This window comes from Melanotaenia boesemani, chromosome 12 (genome assembly GCF_017639745.1).
Source record: "Melanotaenia boesemani isolate fMelBoe1 chromosome 12, fMelBoe1.pri, whole genome shotgun sequence".
In the NCBI taxonomy this organism is placed as follows: Eukaryota; Metazoa; Chordata; class Actinopteri; order Atheriniformes; family Melanotaeniidae; genus Melanotaenia; species Melanotaenia boesemani.
Window position 1 is genome coordinate 8283914 of NC_055693.1, and position 18230 is coordinate 8302143.

The 18230-nt window shown below is 36.8% G+C and overlaps 1 protein-coding gene across 3 annotated transcripts in view; it reads right to left on the bottom strand.

Annotated features, from left to right (window-relative positions):
* Positions 1-17388, bottom strand: part of LOC121650041 (CD209 antigen-like protein C) — a 30080-nt gene extending 12692 nt beyond the window's left edge. Inside the window, exons 1-5 of one of the 3 annotated variants that reach the window (XM_042001303.1) lie at positions 17269-17388; positions 17077-17178; positions 14619-14795; positions 14170-14312; positions 7882-10648 (exon numbers count right to left, since the gene is read on the bottom strand). In XM_042001303.1, coding sequence (XP_041857237.1) covers positions 10634-10648; positions 14170-14312; positions 14619-14795; positions 17077-17178; positions 17269-17338 — 507 coding nt within the window. In that variant the 5' untranslated portion in view covers positions 17339-17388 and the 3' untranslated portion in view covers positions 7882-10633. Of the gene's footprint in view, positions 1-7881; positions 10649-14169; positions 14313-14618; positions 14796-17076; positions 17179-17268 lie in introns of those variants that run through there. The other 2 variants (XM_042001302.1, XM_042001301.1) reach the window with 2 other exon arrangements.
* Between the last annotated feature and the right edge of the window lie 842 nt (positions 17389-18230).

Below are 18230 nucleotides of genomic sequence, written 5' to 3' on the forward strand. Positions count from 1 at the left end.
ATAGTCAAATCTGACTTCTGGGTTAGTAACAGTGGAGGAGAGGGGAATGATCTGAGCAGAAGGTGAGATGCTGGTGACAGAGGTAGATTGGAGCTGGTGTGGTGTGTTTGGCCTCAGTTGTTAAGTGGGAAAACGTTTTGGATCCTCCGTGTCTTTAGCTCCTGAGGGCTGGCGGTGCAGCTGAGGGGTCTAAGGGAGAGAGAGCTAAGTATCATCAGCAGATGATACACACACACACACACACACACACACACACACACACACACACACACACACACACACACCTCAGGCTGCTCTCACAAATGGTTCATATGATTTCCTATGAAAAATAGTGCACAGATAGTCGTACATATAACTGTGAAATTGCAGAATGGGGGGGGCAATCTGAGGTTTTAAAAGAGACGCGTCATGGTTCACTGCAGTGATTGAGCTTCTGACATGTTCAATGACACTCTGTAACTGTCACTACAACAGTAACATTTCTTTTTAATCTCAGATGAGCTGATTTTGTGTGCACAGTAACACTCTTAACATGACAATGTAATATGTTACATGTAATATGTTATACTATGAACTATGTTGACCCTTATAAACAATACAAAAATAATATATTGTAGCGGTTACTGTGGTCGGTCCTCTGGGGTTGGACTTATTTGCATATTTCCTATCATGCATTGTGGTGCTCTAATTTAAGTGTATGTGTGGTTCCTTCAAACTTTCCCTGTGATTTACAGTAGAAAAAGTAAAACAATTAGTACTTGCTAGTTCTGATGTCTGTAAGAAACGATTTTTCTTCTGCAGTCTGGTGATCTGTGATGGTAAGGGGTTAAATTAGTGCCCAAATATAAATAAATTACCACAAATCTTATTGTGACATGATCACGTGCCTTGAATCATGTTGGTACCAACAACCCACATCTGACAGCAGCTTCAGGTGGGTGGAAACATGTAGAAAATCAGGATTTCTTATAGTAAACCTACAAGGAGGTTTAAAATTAAGTTCACAACTTAAATTTATTTATGGAGCACATTTAAAACAACTGCTGTGGGCCACAGTACTGTACAACAATAGTAACCACAAGAATAAAAGTCAGTTTTAGTAAAACTAATAAAAAAAGAGAAATTTTTAACAGCAAGATTAAAGAAACAAAAACAAACCCTACTTTTATAATACAGCAAGGGTAAAACTTTACCTTCTGGAATGGAAAACTGAGTTTCCCTTAAATGAGGGTTAACGTACTCAGTTTCAACACAACCCACTTCCTGGAACAGGCCCTCGATTTTCCTAGTAAATTTGTAAGATTCCAACTTTCCCATTTCTGAGACGGTAAACATTTGTTTATATTAAATTGCAACATTTTCTTTTCAGTGCCTAGCTGTCTTTTTAAAGTTGTTTGTTTTCTTTTTTCTTTTTTTTTACAAGGTTTTTGTATCTATCATTATTGTTTATTTTGCAGCAAGTTCATTTAGGCGGTACTGCTGTGCTCCACATTCTTCACCCGTATAGTTGGAATAAGAAGATGATGCTCAAGAGTTTTCTTTAAATTTTCTGGCCCATGCATCTAGTACCATTTTTTTATGTTTAAATTACTCTTGTGAGTATTTTGCTAGTTCTTTTGCTACACCCTCTTCATTCCATGGTGAGGCATGAGGAACAGCCTACCCAACTTACAAAGCTAACAGCCTTCAAGGAATTGATCCAGATAAACTTTGAGGTGATCCAGTTACTTTTTAGGGACTCCTTGACTTGTCCAGGCCTGTTTTATGAGTTTATTTTTTTAAAATAATTCTGCTGAAGCATGGTTGAAAAGCAATGTCTGACTTTCATTGGTTAAATTTCAAAGAATTTTTATTTATTATTACTTTTGTCAGATTCAAGAGATTTCTGTGACCACTGTCATTAACTGAAGGGTACCAATTGAAGGTGAAAACATTTTTTTTCTAATGCATCAACATTAACAGAGAGTCAGCAAATTACAGATTTTCTTAATCAGGCAGTCTGTTACTGCTCGTGGGCTGATAGTTGGATACTTTTGGGTCAAAATGTGTTACATGCAGCTTCTGTACATGTTTTTAAGGGAAATATAGAGGAAATGAAATTCTCTTTAAGATTGTTTATTTATTCATCCTACACTTAAGTCCATGTGTTAATATTGATGCAGCATGTCTACTCTCACTGATTCCTGCTAACTGCATAATTTTAGTGATTTTTAAGGAGTTGCACGGCTGATATTCATATTTAAAGGGAGCTCAGAGATTTGTGGTGATGCACAAACATTTTTGAGCTGGTCTGGGCCAAAATGCCAGGGCCAGTTTTATTGTCCCTGAGAGGAAGTATGTTTTTGTAATGAAGTGCTTTAACAAATTGATTAAGTCCAGAAAACAAGGTTTGTTGTAGTCAGAAACGGAATCAAGCATGTTGCTGCTTTATTGTTTTGAATGCTTGTGTTTAGACTATAAAATGCAATTAATATGATTTATGAAATAAACTCAAATTTCCATTTATTTTTTATGGCTAATTGTGAAAAGAGCTGATTAGTTCACTTTATGTTAGCTCTGTTATTAGTTGCTTTAAAAGTTTTCAGAAGATACTGATTTTCCCTTGACAAGTTTCTGCATTATTTACACAAACTGTGGCAACATCACGAATCAAATATTAATTTGGCTCAGGTAACATATGAAGCAAAAGTAATTTCCTTACAAGATTTTTATTTTTTTTTTAAAGACACGAACATAATTAGGTTTCACATAACTCGTGTGCTGTAGTTGATGCAGCAGAGCGAAAAGTCAGGGCAATGATCAATGTCCCTAAAAGCAATGGAGAAAATTTATGTTCATGCTGAGTGTGACAAAGCTGTCGAATCAAATCTTTTCAGAAATTGTAAAGGTAAAAAGGAACTGCCAGTTAATTACTGTATTTCAGTACGATGCCTTGTTTTACGTGTTTATTCTAGGGGCTGGCACAGCCACGTAATATTTGACCAAAAATCCATCCCTGAACTCCATTTATCACAGTACACATGTGGTGCACCTATTTTTATTTATTTACCTTTATCTTTTATTTATTTATATAGATTTGACTGGTTGAGACTCTCAAATATCTCATTTATGAATGACCACCAGCTCACAATTCAGTTTCAGTTAAACTTTATTCACACACACTCACAAAAATTCACTTTTACATGAGGGTTAAGCTATGAGTTATGTGTGAATCAGATCTCAATAAGAAGCTACCACAAGCTTTTAGAAGGGATTCTAAGTACATAAACAAAATAAACAAGACAAAATAATGAAAAATACGAGAATAAGAAGAAAAATAAAACATGACACGTTACAACATCCTCATACAGCACCAATGTACCTACACACAACATACATTAAACACGAGACACATTACTTTCCCATATCAGGTGAATTTAGGATCATAGTTTTTAAAGTATATATGAGCTGATCAATTTAGTCTTTAACCTATTTTTAAAGGTGGAGATGGATTTAAACACTTTCTATTTTCTCGTTGAGCACATTACAAATCTGCAGGCCCCTGCATGCAATGCTCAGGTTAGTGTTAATGTGTCTTCTTTTACCACTGATGAGATATTTTCTCGTGGTATCATGAGTGTGGAGAAGACTCCAAATTAGAATGAGCTCAGATAGCCTGTTATTCATTTAGCTTGGTTACATAACATTTCAAAGTCTGCCAACAGCCACAACAGTTAAATAAAGTAAAGTTATGTTAAGATATTGGTGAGCAGGATTAGACTCAGTCTTGACTCTGCCACATGAAGAGGTCATCTTAACCCCACTGACCTATAATTGTGGGTTACTCAGCTCATTTAACGTATGTAAACAGTGAAAATGTAACTATTTCATAAAACGATGGCACACTATGTGAATCTCTGTGGTTATTTTTCTGTTCAGAAACAAAAGAAAAACATAATATGCTGAAAACGTGGAAATGAATAGATTAAACATACGTTACTTTGTATTTCTTGTTTTGGCTGTGTTGGACTACTTTAGTAAATGGTAAATTATACAGAATTTTTTTAAATAAACATTTTCTTTAGTAGTCCAGGAAATTTCTCAGAAAGCTGATGTGAAAAGGACTTAGTTTACACTTCTGTGTTTCTCTCTTCACTGTCACGATCGGAAATCGTAGCACGGAAGGAGAACCCAAATGCAGAACACTGAGGGAAGGAAATGAGAAGTGTTTATTTATAAGTAATGTGAGAAGCTTGGTCCAGGTCCAGGAAGCTCTTCCTATGAGAGGACAGAGGGTTAGTGTGGATCTGATGAGAGGTGTGGGAAATGACAGCAGAATCAGCGGTTTACTAGGATCCAGTGGTGGTATGATGGTGGACGGATAAAGCCAGGGAAGTATCTCCAGTTGCGGTGAGAGAGTTGGGCGGCAGGCAGGGTGGGCAGGCAGGCACAAACTTTAGGTGGTGAGCTGGTGGAAAGAGAAGTCCTGGTCCTAGCTGCTAGCCAGTTCCAAGGTGTGAATAACAAGGTGCTGAGGAGTAAATAAACAAGGTCAGGTTTAAATGCAAAGCGGTACGAGAAAATCACCAAGGCAGGCCTGATTACCACGCAGTAATGAGAGTCTGGCGAAGACTGGAGCTCCTGCTTGAGTTGAGCAGGATAACGAGCCAGATGATGAGATGCAGGTGGTGTCAGCTGAAGCTCCAGACTCCGCGCCGAGTCCCCATGGCAACCTGCTCCACCCTACCTACAAACCCAGACACACACACAGAGCACAACCATGACACTGACCACTGATACCAGGCTCTTAAACATGAAGAGAAATACAGTTTCAGTAGAAGATTGTTGTGCCACTCTCTTGCTGTGAAAGTTCTTTTTTTTTTAACTGAAACTAAAAAACTTTCACAGTTCACGTTCATGACAGTTAATGATGCAGCTTAATTTCACACAGATGTGACAGACAGGTAAATACAGACAATATATTTCTGTGAGTACTGTTGTGCATTTTGGTTTCACTGGTATTCACTCAACCTTTTTCAAAGGAACTTAAATCTTAAAGAAATTAAATTGAATAAGGGCAATGAAATCTTCAAGTCTGGAGTTCATGGAGCTCGTCAAAGCATATAAAGTTATCATTTGTTATATTCGTCTTATCATGAAACTTTTTTGTTTTTACAGTTGATGTTTTCTGCCTTTCCAGTGATGCACAAAGCTGCTACAACAGGTGCAGATATTCTTTAACTTTGAGTCTATCCTGGCAGCAGTTTACTGAATGACGAAATGGAAACACAAGTCTGTCTAATGTCTTATCTAATCATTTGCAGCTTTTGTAGGAAAGTAAATTCTGAGGAAGATATTTCCTCTTTTTAATCATAACAATCTTATTTATTTTATTATATTTTCTGAGAACTGTTTTCTTATTGAAAAAATAATTAACTTGTCATGATCACGGTTTATGTTTTTCTTGTTCTGGGTTTTTGTCACCTTCCTAGGTTTATGTTTTTGGTATTCAGGATCATGTTTAGTTCTGTGTTGCTCTTTGGTTCCTGCTCATTAGTTTACACATCTGTAATGCTTTTGTTTTACGTAAAGCACTTTGAATGGTCCTGTACATACATTGTTCTGGGGAAAAGAATTGATCTTTTGGGCTCTCTGAACCCATTACCACGGTGACATCTGGTGGCCAAAAAACAAAATGATTTCAAAATATCTCAATAAACTGAAATGTTTTCATGTGTTTTGGGTCATTCAGTCTGTAACTTCTTTGTGTTGGTTGCTCCTGAACACAGGGGTATAGCAAGCTTTTAAAAGTGTGGGGGTTTAATTTGTTACTTCAACACTGACAAATACTGTTTTTCCAAATTTCACATTTGATGACCCCCTAAGTTTTAAGCAGACATTTAATAAACATTTAGGCCTAAAATTCTCATTTATGCCATCCTTTTCTTGGTCAGTGCTTTTCAATACTTGTCCCTGCATATAAATCCTATCACCTGTCAACCACCTGGTTGGAGACGGTGCTGCTCTGATTTGGATTTCAGAACCTGTTCATAATTTCCCTTTGTGGCAAGCAAGTGGGTGAACGCCAACTGGGGAATTTCACCCCAGTAAATATAAAAGGAACCACGGGTTCTTATGCACCAGGACAGCAGATTGTGTTTAATAAATTGAAGTTTTTTTAGGCAACCCAAACTTAATTTTTTTTTTTTTTTTTTTTTTTTTTTAACCCAAACTTAAAATGACAAAACAAAAGCTGGTAGTAATCCCCTCCAGTTGCTACAGGCCCCGTAGCCCTGAATGACCCCAAAACCACCAATCTGTTAAGAAATGTTACACATGCTAAAAAAAAATATAATAAAGTCCAAAACAATTCAAAATGCAAACAAAATCAAACTTTGCAAGTCTAACACAAGTTGTAACCTACATGATTCATCAGGAGCCCAACCATGAGGCTCTTGTTCCAGATGAGGTGGAACCCAGCAGAGAAGAAGTCTCCAATAAGCACGCGGTGCTTCATAAAAACGGACCCAGACAAGACAGCAGCTGCTGATTCAAAACTAGAATCAAAATCAAAGTGAAAATGATTCTTATGTGGTCTTCTACATTGTAGACGAATAAAAAAGAAGCAGGAACTGTAGTTTGTTTTCTTCTGGTAGACGTAAATATGTACATCCCAATCCCCAGATCTAAAGCGAAATTAAGTAAAGATGATTAAACGTGTTTTCCATGTAAGCCTCACTTCAGAATTACTGTTTCCATGTGAACACAAAAGAGAATACTATAATTCTGAATTATTTCATTTTGAATAATAACGCATTTATTCTGTAGAACTGCTCTGTGGGTGTGTGCCTCCAAGCAGGAGCTGTTGATGATGGTTAATTGGTGACAACATTTCAAGATTAATTTCTCTGCTTCATATGTTTAGTTATAGCATTTCTATAGGTGATCGGGGATATCCACCGATGCTGTGGCCAGTGACCCCATAGCCAACCCGCGAAGTGCCCACAAGAGAGGACTTTGATTTTGATGTCATAAAAATTTATTTTTATTTCTGAGACGTTTTTTTCTTCTGATCCATCAGAGTTAACTGCAGCCTTTGCCTTCGCCATTTCAGATATTTTATATTTAATTCATTTTACATTTTATTTTACCTTTTTATTTTTTTATAATTGAGCATTTAAAGTTAATGATTTCTTACATGTAGGATTTAAAATATTTTTTATTTTGAATGGTTTTATTTTCTGCCATCTGTTGTGTTTTTAAGCCTTTTTTTATTTTTGTGTTTTGCTTTTACACTATACAAAAACTATTTGTGTATTAGTGCTACATTCAATGACAAAATAAAAAAGTCATACAAAAATAACAACCAATTGTTTTATTATTTAAATATGAATTTCTAGATGGAACCTGAGTTTTATGAGTGTAGGTTTAGACCTCTGAAAGCTCTTAATTGTGTGGGTGGGCTGGGCTTAATGGGTGGTAGCCACCCCCTTGCTTTTGTCTATGGAGACTGGGAGAGTCCAACAACAATAATACAATTTTAAGACCATATTGTTAAACAAAAAAATATAACATTTTCTTATATTTTTATTGAATTACACACACAAGATAAATTTGCACACAAACACACTAGGCCATGGCTACTGACTTCAATCCTACAAGGGCCACTATGTATCCCTACTCCAACACACCGGACTCTAATAAGTCACTGTAATAGGCTGATCAATTTAACTCGTTAAGGCCCGACCCATGAAAAAATGGTAAGAAAAGTCCATTTTGTTAAATATGAGTTAAAGAAAACCAGGCTGGAACTTAATCAAGAATTATGTTCTTCAAGGACTGCTGTAAGCCATTTGGCCACAACAGTTTCTAAAATCTTAGCAATGAAAGGCAGTTTTGAAATGGATTGGTAGCTCCTAAAAAGAGAGTGATTGAGTTTGTTGGGTTTTTTTTTTGTTGTTGTTGTTGTTTTTTTAAGAGGGTGGATGACAGCATTTTTAAAATAACAGGGACATGACCAGACAGCAGGGAGGAGTTATTGTGAGGAGACAGCGGCCAATAGACTGAAGGACAGCTTTGAACAGGGAATATTGGTAACATTTTAATAGCGCAAGATGATGATTTCACTGGCCCAACTAACTTCAAAAATTAGACATAAACCAGGTAAAAAAAATAAATAAATAACTAAAAACATCTAAAATTACAGGCCAAGCTGGACTGGGAATAGACATTTTACATGTAAAGGGAGAGATGCTGCTTCTAAAATTACTGACTTAAAAAAAAATAAGAAAGTTTTCACAATCTTTGAGAAAATTAGGGCAGCAGAAGTAACAATGTCACTAATAGTGTTAAATAACAATTTAGGATTACCTCTGCTTTTTTAAAAACTGGTTAAAGAAATATGCAGGTCTCACATCCTTACCTACTGTTAAAAGGAACCAAAGGTCCTTTAAGTAGATGAACTTGCAGCCCAGTTTTCCTCCAAAGGCGTTGAGTCTTTCTACAGGAGCGTTTTAGGCAATGAATACTATCATTTATCCAGGGGGATGATCTTAGAACAAGAGTTAGTCGTTGTGTCTGGACAGACCTTGTCTAAAATAGACAAACAGCAACTATTAAAAAGATCGATTGAATGATCAGCATCATCATCAGGAGATAAAACCAAACTAAAACATTTACAAACACGCTAGGAGTAGAGAAGTTAAGGATGCGAGAGCTGACTTCATGGCAAGTGGTGGGAGAGACATGGGGAAATGCAGATTAAAGAGAATACAGTGATGATCAGAGATAAAAATGTCCTCAGAGAAAATAGTCAATATTCAAACCAAAAGTAAAAAAAACAGGTCCAGAGTGTTACCCTTAGCATGTGTGGCTCCAAATACATGCGGAGTGAAATTAAAGAGACCATAGCACTAATAAAACCATGAGCAAAAACATCAGTCATCGTCAATATGAATATTTGAATCAACTACAAACTAGACAGTTTCATGGTGGAAGACAAAAAAAAACTTACTGGGCGATACACCTCAGCACAGTAAAACGGGTTCTTATTCCTAATTTTAACCAGCTGTAGTTGGATGAGAAGTGGCTGAAGTTAGCTGAGCGACATGTGAAACTGTTCCTAAAAACCCCAACAACTCCTCCTCGTCCACGAGGCTGACTAATGAAAGCGTATTCAACAAGACAGAGTTCAGTAGAGGACGAATAGTTTGAGTCATGATGCCAAGTTTCAGTCAGAAAATCTAGATCTTTGGAAAGTGTAAATAATTCAGTAGGAAAGTTATTTGCTAAAGATCGAGCACCATCATCGAGAAAAGCCATCTTAAGAATCCCTGTGCCAGATTTATCAGATGATGACATAGCCTCCCTCTGCCTGAAGACGAGCATGTGAAGAAGAATAACAAAATAGATGGGTGATTGGTGAATGACTGGTCAGTTCATGATAGGTGGGCTTGTAAGGTACTTTTCTATTGCTTATTTTATCTTTAAGATAATTTTCAGCAACAATAAATTTTATTTAATTTAATTCACTGTGCTGCTGCAAGGGAAGGGCATTATGCTATTAATCAACATGCAAACACTGATGTGTCATGATCTGTGGTGTGGGGCTCAGTTTTTCCAGCTGCCCTGAACGCCTCATCTCCACCAGCTCTTGATTAGGGCTGATGCACTACACCTGTACCAAGCCCTATATATACAGCTCTGTGACATCCCTCCAGTGCCAGATCGTCTTGGTTCTTCCCTGCACGTTTCCAGCCTGTATATTCCTGCCTTCCTACCCGCCTGACGTTGACCTGATTTTGGACCTGGATTTTGATTCTGCCTGCTCCCTGTCTGGTACTCTGCCCTGATTTATTATTTGGATATCTTGGCTTTCTGACCCCTGGATTGTCTTTAGGATTGGATTTTGGATTACGGACTGAACTATCTGCACCCCAAGACAGGACTAGCCATCCCGGCCTCTGTGTCCTCTTATTCTGGGCCCCTGCCAGAAACCTGTATCCCTCCTCTAACCTCTCCTCTGTTCAGCAGCTTTTCCTCCCGCAGTCAACCTCCCGGCGGCCCTTCTCTGTTCACTGGATGAAACATTCTGTGCCCTGTTGGATTCCACTGCTGGTACGTTAACTCATACTCCCTCTTTGAGTTCTCATCAGCAGCCTGCCTTCTAACTGCCGTCTTGTGTGTCCACAGACCCTGAGCGGAGAAAAGCCGGAGCGCACATTTTCAGTATTCATCTCTGTACAATAAATATCTTAAACCCATCCCTGGGAAACTGAGTATTTTTGAGTCCACCCATCCGAAGCATGACACTGATGTGTTAAAAAGAAGTTTTCAGATTATCAACAAATCTGTTAGTTGCTGCAAAAAAAGAGACATTGTATTACTGGCGTATTACTGGTGCAGCATGACACCTGCTTATAAATTTGTTGCACCTATTTAGCTACAGGTGCTGAGTAATAAAAAGAAAAAAAGTTATCTTTGACAGTAAAGCTTTTGCAGTTATTTTCAAATCAGCTACATTGGAAACTTTTCACAGATCCACTGCAAAGAATCTGCACATGATAAATCATTCCAAAGTGTGCTGTCATGTGTCCTGATATGTACACAGTCCTCTTCACCCCACTTTGGGTCGTCATTGCCATTGTCTGGTTGTTCACGTGCCCAGAACCTGAAATAAAAACATTCAACCACAGAATCAAATGTGAAATATTTCTATTGTACAAAAGAAAAGAAATGCCAAGACAACAATGACTGGAACTTAAGTAGGTTGTAAATATGACCACTCTTTGAACCTGGAGCCTAAAGGTGGCCAAAACAAAACATTTTTAAAGCGATATTGTTTGACAGTGAGATACAAGTTCCCATATTTTATTAATTTATGCACACAAGATAAATCTGTACACAGACCAAACTTTCATGGAGAACTATGACACTAACTTACATCATATACTACAGAAACAATCAGATCAGTGTATACACGACTATTTTCTCCTGCATATCCGATCCTGAAAAGCTTTAAACTGTTGTAGCTTTATGTTGGCAAGCTGCTATAGCTGTACTGCGGGTTACCAACGTGCTCTTAATAGCTAATAGACACACACTGAGACGAGGATGTGGTACAGGTCCAGGCTCTTTTACTAAAGGCTCCACATGTCACACACAGCAACATGAATCAATCACTCCATCTAGTGGTAGCAGTAGTGATGACATCAACAGTCCAATATAATAGAGCACTGACTGCTCCTACTAATACACCACATAAACCAGCCCTCTCGATCATATTGATAATTCTTTCCAGTCGAAGCTGATCAGATCAGCTGACATGTTTACATGACACATTTTTATTCTGTTTGGATGTTTGATCAGATTAAAAGTGCTTCATGTAAACGTAGTTAGTGTAGTTAGTCTTTGGTGAATTCAGAGAGAAATTTCTGTTTGGAAAAAACAAAAAAGAAGTTTTGTAATCTAGTGTGAACAACAAGGAAAAAACTAAATATAGTTAAGGGTTTATAACCAGATAAAATTAGTACTGCAGCCTAAAAACATGTGTGGCCATGATGGGGCCATTACTGTCACTAAGGCACTGAAATTGATTTCTAATTATTTTCTTGCATATCAAAAACTACATAAAAGTATTTCTTTTTTGGCCTTTCTTATTTAAAAACACAACACAAGCATCACCTTGTATATATGTTCATGCTTGCACAAGCACCCACGGCACTCCGGGGGCTCCAACCTGGGTTCTGCAGACCTCATTCACCTCTGTAACCACTAGGCCACGTCAGTCATGGTTAAAGTACATGAAGTAGTTACAAATATGCAATGCTTAGCTCCCTTTTAAGTATTCATCTTGTTTATATATGAATTTTGGCCAGTTTTTATTGGTCTTTTCATGTATATCAATAATGTAAATATTTTATATTACCTTTTTGATCTGTCTAAAATTATTCTATTTCCTTTATTATTTGATTTGATTAATTCACTATTTGTTTGTTTGCACTCTAAAGTAAAGTATAGTAAGTAGTTTAAATGAAAATTATGAATTTTATTTTATTTATGTTTAAGGTTATATTTTTACCATTTTAAGAAGGAGACAAAGAAGAAGAAATTTTTATTTAGCCGCACATATTTCACCGACTGTGGTTCACTTTTTTTTTTTTTACCATTCCTTGAACATAGACTTGAATATAGGCCAAGTTCATTTATATATGCATCTAAGACGTGTGATAGAATCAGTCAAGAAAAATTATTTTTGAAATTACTAGATAGATGTATTCATACATTTTTGGTGGGAGTTTAGCCTTTTGGTATGCCTATCAAATATTTCAAGTCAAACGGAATAATGTTGTTTTTTCAACATCCTCGTCCTGCTCAGTACATATAGCGCTGGTTTAGAGCAAATGTTGAAGGCGTGTTCTCAGTATGGCATAGATTATGATATAGAATATAATGCTAAGAAAAGCCAAATAATGATTGTTAGAAGCACTGGGGATAGGAATTCAACTTTTCCTATCTTTTATTTGTCTTACTGTCTGCATATGTGTGAGGAAATTAAGTACTTAAGTTAAGACAAAGGTAATGACATGCTGATAAAGAAATTAGGTAACACTTTACAATAAGGGTCCCTTAATTAACATTATTTATTACATTAGTAATATTCAACTTTTCCTATCTTTTATTTGTCTTACTGTCTGCATATTTGTGAGGAAATTAATTACGATGTCAGGTAAGCCCTTACAATTTTCTCAAGTAATTGTTTAAGAATGGTGTAGATTTTGAGTGAATAAGTATTAAGTAACAGCTAACTAATGCATCTACTAATCCTTCCCTATCTTGTGTACATTACCTGGATCGGCACTAATAAACCATTATTTATGTCGTAGGTAATCATTTACTAATGATGAGCTGTGTATGTCATCGGGTAGCCCTTAACTGACCTTTAGTAAGGTATTACTTAACATTAGTAGCCTGACCTAAACCTTAATAAACGTGAGTGCTTCATAAGCATTACTTAACCATAGTTAATCATTACTAAATGATTTTTGGACCCTTATTGTAAAGTGTAAACATTTATCCCTTTGCTAACACTTTATAAATGCTTAACAGCCTCATAAGCCTTACTTTAGTATAGTTTATCATCACTGAATGCTTTTGTGGACCCTTACTGTAAAGTGTAAACATTTATCCCATCAGAAATGCATAAGAGTGGTATATAAGTATTACTTAGCCATTATTTGTTAACATGTAGTTTAAGAAATTACATGAAAAGTATTTTATACATTTTATTTAAAAGTAAGGGGTACATGCACTTTGTTTGTATGTGAGTGTGTGTGAGTGTGATTGTGTGTGAAAGAGACAGGTATGAGGTGCATTTTAATTTCCTGCCATATACTCTGGTGTGTGAATGATTTTAAATTTTATTTTTAATATGCATAATTTGTTTTTATTACGTAAAGCATTTTGTGTTGCTTTGTGCATGAAAAGCTCTCTATAAATTTGATTTGATTTGATCTTGTTCATGAGTGAGGGAAGATAGGAGTAGATGATTAACAGGCGTCCTAAATGAGTTTTCTTCTGCAGGGTGGCTGCGCTCTCCTCTAAAAAAAGGTGAGAAGCTTATTTATCCAGGAGGGGCTTGAAGTAGAAGCACTGCTACTCTGCATGGAGCAGATGCGGTGGCTCGGGCATCGGGTTGGGACACATCCTGGGGAGGATTTCCAGGTATGTCCCACCAGGAGGAGATCCTGGGGAAGACAGAGGGCATGCTGGAGGACTGCCGGGGAATGCCTAGAAATTCCCCCGGAAGAGCCTAAAGAAGTGGCAAGGGAGAGGGAAGTCTGGGTCTCTGCTTAAGTGATCTAAACCCGGACGGGCGGACGGAAAAATATGAAAACACCTTCAAATATTTGTTTGTAGAACACTGATGATAAACAGTTCAGTGATTATTTTCATACATTTGTTGACAAACTGCAGGTCAAAATTCACTGATTTTATTTTTGCTTTTATGATCTGAAGGAGATGGAGTTGAGGCAGTTTTATGTTTAAATTATCACTTATTTGTAAATTATATGAACACAAACTAGGAGTTTTATTGAAACATGTAATTATAATTCATGAGATAAAAACTTTACATTTTTTCCTTTTTTATTTGCAACACATAAATAGTTAAAGTGTAAAAGAACATTTCACCTGTTCTTCATCGCTGTCTATCACCACCAGATCTGCTCCTCTGCCTCTGCAGTCTTCTCTGCCTTGATCCCAGGAACCAGATGTTGTAGAAAGGATGTAACAAGAACAGCTGAACGTCCTCCATCCTGCAGGACATGTTTTCTCTGAAATATATAGATATATACATTTTTTTAGCAATACCTATTATTTACTGTTGTTGCTGTTTAAGAAGAAACATGTTTAAAAGGCCAGGTGCATTAATAAGGTAGATCCCCTCCTCCACTCAGCCACAGAAGTTTTAAGTTGAGAAAAGTTTTTTGTGTTTTTGGTTTCTGTGGTCTTTTAATCAAAGGAACAATAGGAAATGTAGGTAGAGAAAGGGGGATGACATGCAGCAAGGGGCAGACTTTAAAACTAAATCTGTGTCAATGAATTTTAATTCCATTTCTCAGCAACATGAAAGGACTCACTTTGTGTGGACAAATGTTTAAGCTTGTTCATTTCTTCAGTTAGTTTACTGAGGTTGGCTTTTAGCTGGTTTCTCTCTTCTGTTAGGGAGGACAGAATGTCCTTATTGGCCTGAAGATGCTCACTCAGATGGTCTTGGTTGGCGAAGGGATCTGCAGCCATCTCACCCGAGATATGATCTGAAATTAGTCAAAACACATGCTTATTGATTAAAATAGTAACATAGTTCTGATCAAAATGTGTCTGTATTTTAGTCAAAGGTCAGAATGTTTTCTAATTCTGTTTGACACCAATGAACTATGTTCAACTAGAATCACGCTTGTATGGCCACGAATGTTTACTAAATTTTATTATTATTACGTATTCATTTTCAAGCTGAAACTGATTGTATCATGTCATTTGTAAAGGTACCATGTAAAAAAAAAAAAGCATGTGTAGCATATAGCATGTAGCACTGGAGCTCCATTCCTTAGCTGTGTGGACTTAAGGATCTATGTTATTGATTGTTGACAATTTGGCCAAATACCAATCCAGGGCCTCCTGGATGAGCTTGTCCCTGTACGGTATCCTCTCATCATTCTTCTTTTCATCCATATTGGCGACTGAGTAAATGGTTTTAAAACATGCTACTAACTAAAATGCTGCTCTTTGTGTTACTTGTTTATATCTGAGATGCAATCAAAAAGCTAGTTAGGTCACTTGTCAGACAAAGATCATATATGAAATTATATTTGTGTTTTTATTATGAAATTTAAATAAATAAATAAATAAAGCAATGTCTTAAAAAAATGTAAAAACAAGCAACAATAACACACACGCAAACACATAAAAAAATGGACTGCTCAAATTAAACATTTTTACCAAAATATCCCCCAAATGAAATACCTCGATTAAAGTTACTTACATCTGTTCCTCTTGTCATTTTGATACAAAATACAATTTATCTCTGATGTGACATGCCCACCATGTTTAAAGTAATGAACTTTATAACAGTACCAAAGAACACAACACTAAAATATAAAACAGACGTTTTTTAACACATCAAAGAAAATAAAATTAACAAAGAATTCAAGACCAGAGAAATTTGTAAGAGTAAGTACTTCTTGAAAACCTAATCTACTAATATCCCTGCAACGGTGGAATTTAGTGGGGACTCCGTTTGCAAAGATGGTCAGGAAAATTAAAAATAGTTGGTATCACTCCTTCCTTTAAACGAGTTGACTGTCCAGTCCTGTCAAAGTCCTCTGGTTCATCACGTGTCCATCTTTTCATTAACACTAAAATCTGCCGTCAACGTGGTGATTCTGTGTGAAGGTTGAATTTGTCTAATATCCAACCAGTTTCGCCGTGGTCCCATGTAAGAAACTTGAGAATGTTTTGTTAATTTTTTGCTTCACATAATATATGACTTCTGTAAAAAACTTATTATTTGATTGTCGTCACGGTTACACATGAACAACCTTTTTGTATTTCTTGTTAAATGAACAAGAATGTGTGTTTAAGAACTGAATGAACAATATAATTTTTATAAACTTTAGAGTAATTTGTACTCTTCTCTTTTCTGCTTACTTGTCATGGTTCTGTGTGTATGTGTGTCTGAGTTTGCAGGTAGGGCTGAGCAGGTTGCCATGGGGACGGAGGGCGGAGGCTGGAGCCACAATTGATACCACCTGCAGCTCATCAGCATGCTCGTTAGCCGGCTTTACCCCCGGCTATTTAGGATTAAGCAGGAGCTCCAGTTTGCGCCAGATTGTCATTCTTTACAGCGTGGTAATCAGGCCTCTTTCTTCGATCTGTCTTGAGCCTTGTTATCTGGAAAGCTTATCTTGTCATCCCTATTCCTCAGCTACAGACCTTGACTTCTCGGATAACCACTGCACCCAGGTTAAGGACTATTCCTCGTACCAAGCTGACTGCCTGCCTGTTCGCCCTGCCAGCAACCAAGCTCATATCACCACCACCAGAAACCATCTCTTGGCTACTCCTCCACCATCGGTCTACCTCTGGAACACAGTAAGCCGCTGCCTTAGCAGACATTATCCCGCACCTTCTCAGACCCGCAATAATCCTCTGCCCTCTCATAGGAAGAACCATCCGGACCTGGACCACGCCACAATACTTATTATTAATAAACATTGTTTGCACTTTCCTCCTTGCCTCTCTGAGTGTTCTGCTTTTGGGTCCGCTTCCTGGTACCGCGGCCACAGGCCGTGATATTACTATGATCTTTCAGACTTTTCCAGATCATCCTTCTGCCTTCTTTATTCCCCTGATAATTACAATGTAGTTATAATCAATTTTCATTTGCTGTGAAGAGAAAAATATTGCTGCTGTGGTCTTGGTCTATTAAAATGGTTCACATCTTTCTAATGAACAAGCTGTGAGCTATTAAAGAACCCCCATTCTGTCCATATTCAGGCTGGGAAAACTTTGCAGTTAATTATTGAGAAAAATACTCACGACGGACACCAAGGACGATGAGTCCAGCCAGCAGGCAAACACTCAGGACTCCCAGACAGAGAATAACAGCCAAATAAACCCTCCTTTTAGAGCTGCTGGAGCCTAAGCAGAGAAAATAAATGTGAATCTAATCAATTCTACAACATTAATAATGACAGATAAGAAAATACATCTATATCAGCTCATTCTTACCTCTGGGATCTGTTGCAGGAGCTGGGCAGGCATGTTTGTCAAAGGCAACGTTTTCATATATTTCTTCCATTGCTTGAAAGAATGCTAGTTTTTGACCAGACTGTCAGGTCAGCAGTTACAGATTAAGTAAAACTGCTGTGGATATTGGTTTATATTTATGGCCCTTTTAAAAAGGAAGTCATGCATTCAGAGGTGACGTTCACTGTCACAATCTGCAGTTCACATTCCTCAGTTAGTTTTAGTATTCATTTTTGGTTTAAGACACATATCTTGAAGTATTTCCACTGTAAAGATGCTTTTTAACAGAAAACTTTCTGAATGGACATTTTTTTCTTCTATTAAAACAATCTTAACTGGTCTTGTGACTTATAATTTTAGAAGCTTGCAACCAGAATACAGTGTTTTTACATTTAAGTGAATCATCACATTTTCCAAAGAAAAACATTCAGCATATGTTAGTTTAATGCATATCTTACATAAATAAGTTAACACAGACTCTCTGTGCTCTGTATATTACTGCAGACAGAAAACTTGCATAAAGTGTGAAAAGAAAAGTTTAATGACAACACTTACAAGCATAATCTTAAATGACTTAATGATTTCAATGAATTACAGTCTGTAAGCTTTTATGGTTGCAAGAAATTGACAAAAAAAAGAAAAAAAAAAAAACATTAACTTTTTAAAAATAATTAAATCATTTAATAAAAAATATTTTAAATTTTAGTAGAGACCAGAGAAACAAAATATACAACAATATTGACTAAAACGTTATTTATCTTTGATTAATTGTCTGTGTTAAACTGAGCTGCATCAGGAGTTGTCACACATGTAAACTGCGAAAGTATTGCAGTTTCACTTTAATATAATTAAATGAGGAAGTCTTTTATTAGACAGGGCGTTCACTGCAAAGATCTTAGACTGAAACTGACTTTTTTTTTTCTTGTGTAACAGCTGTGGTCAGA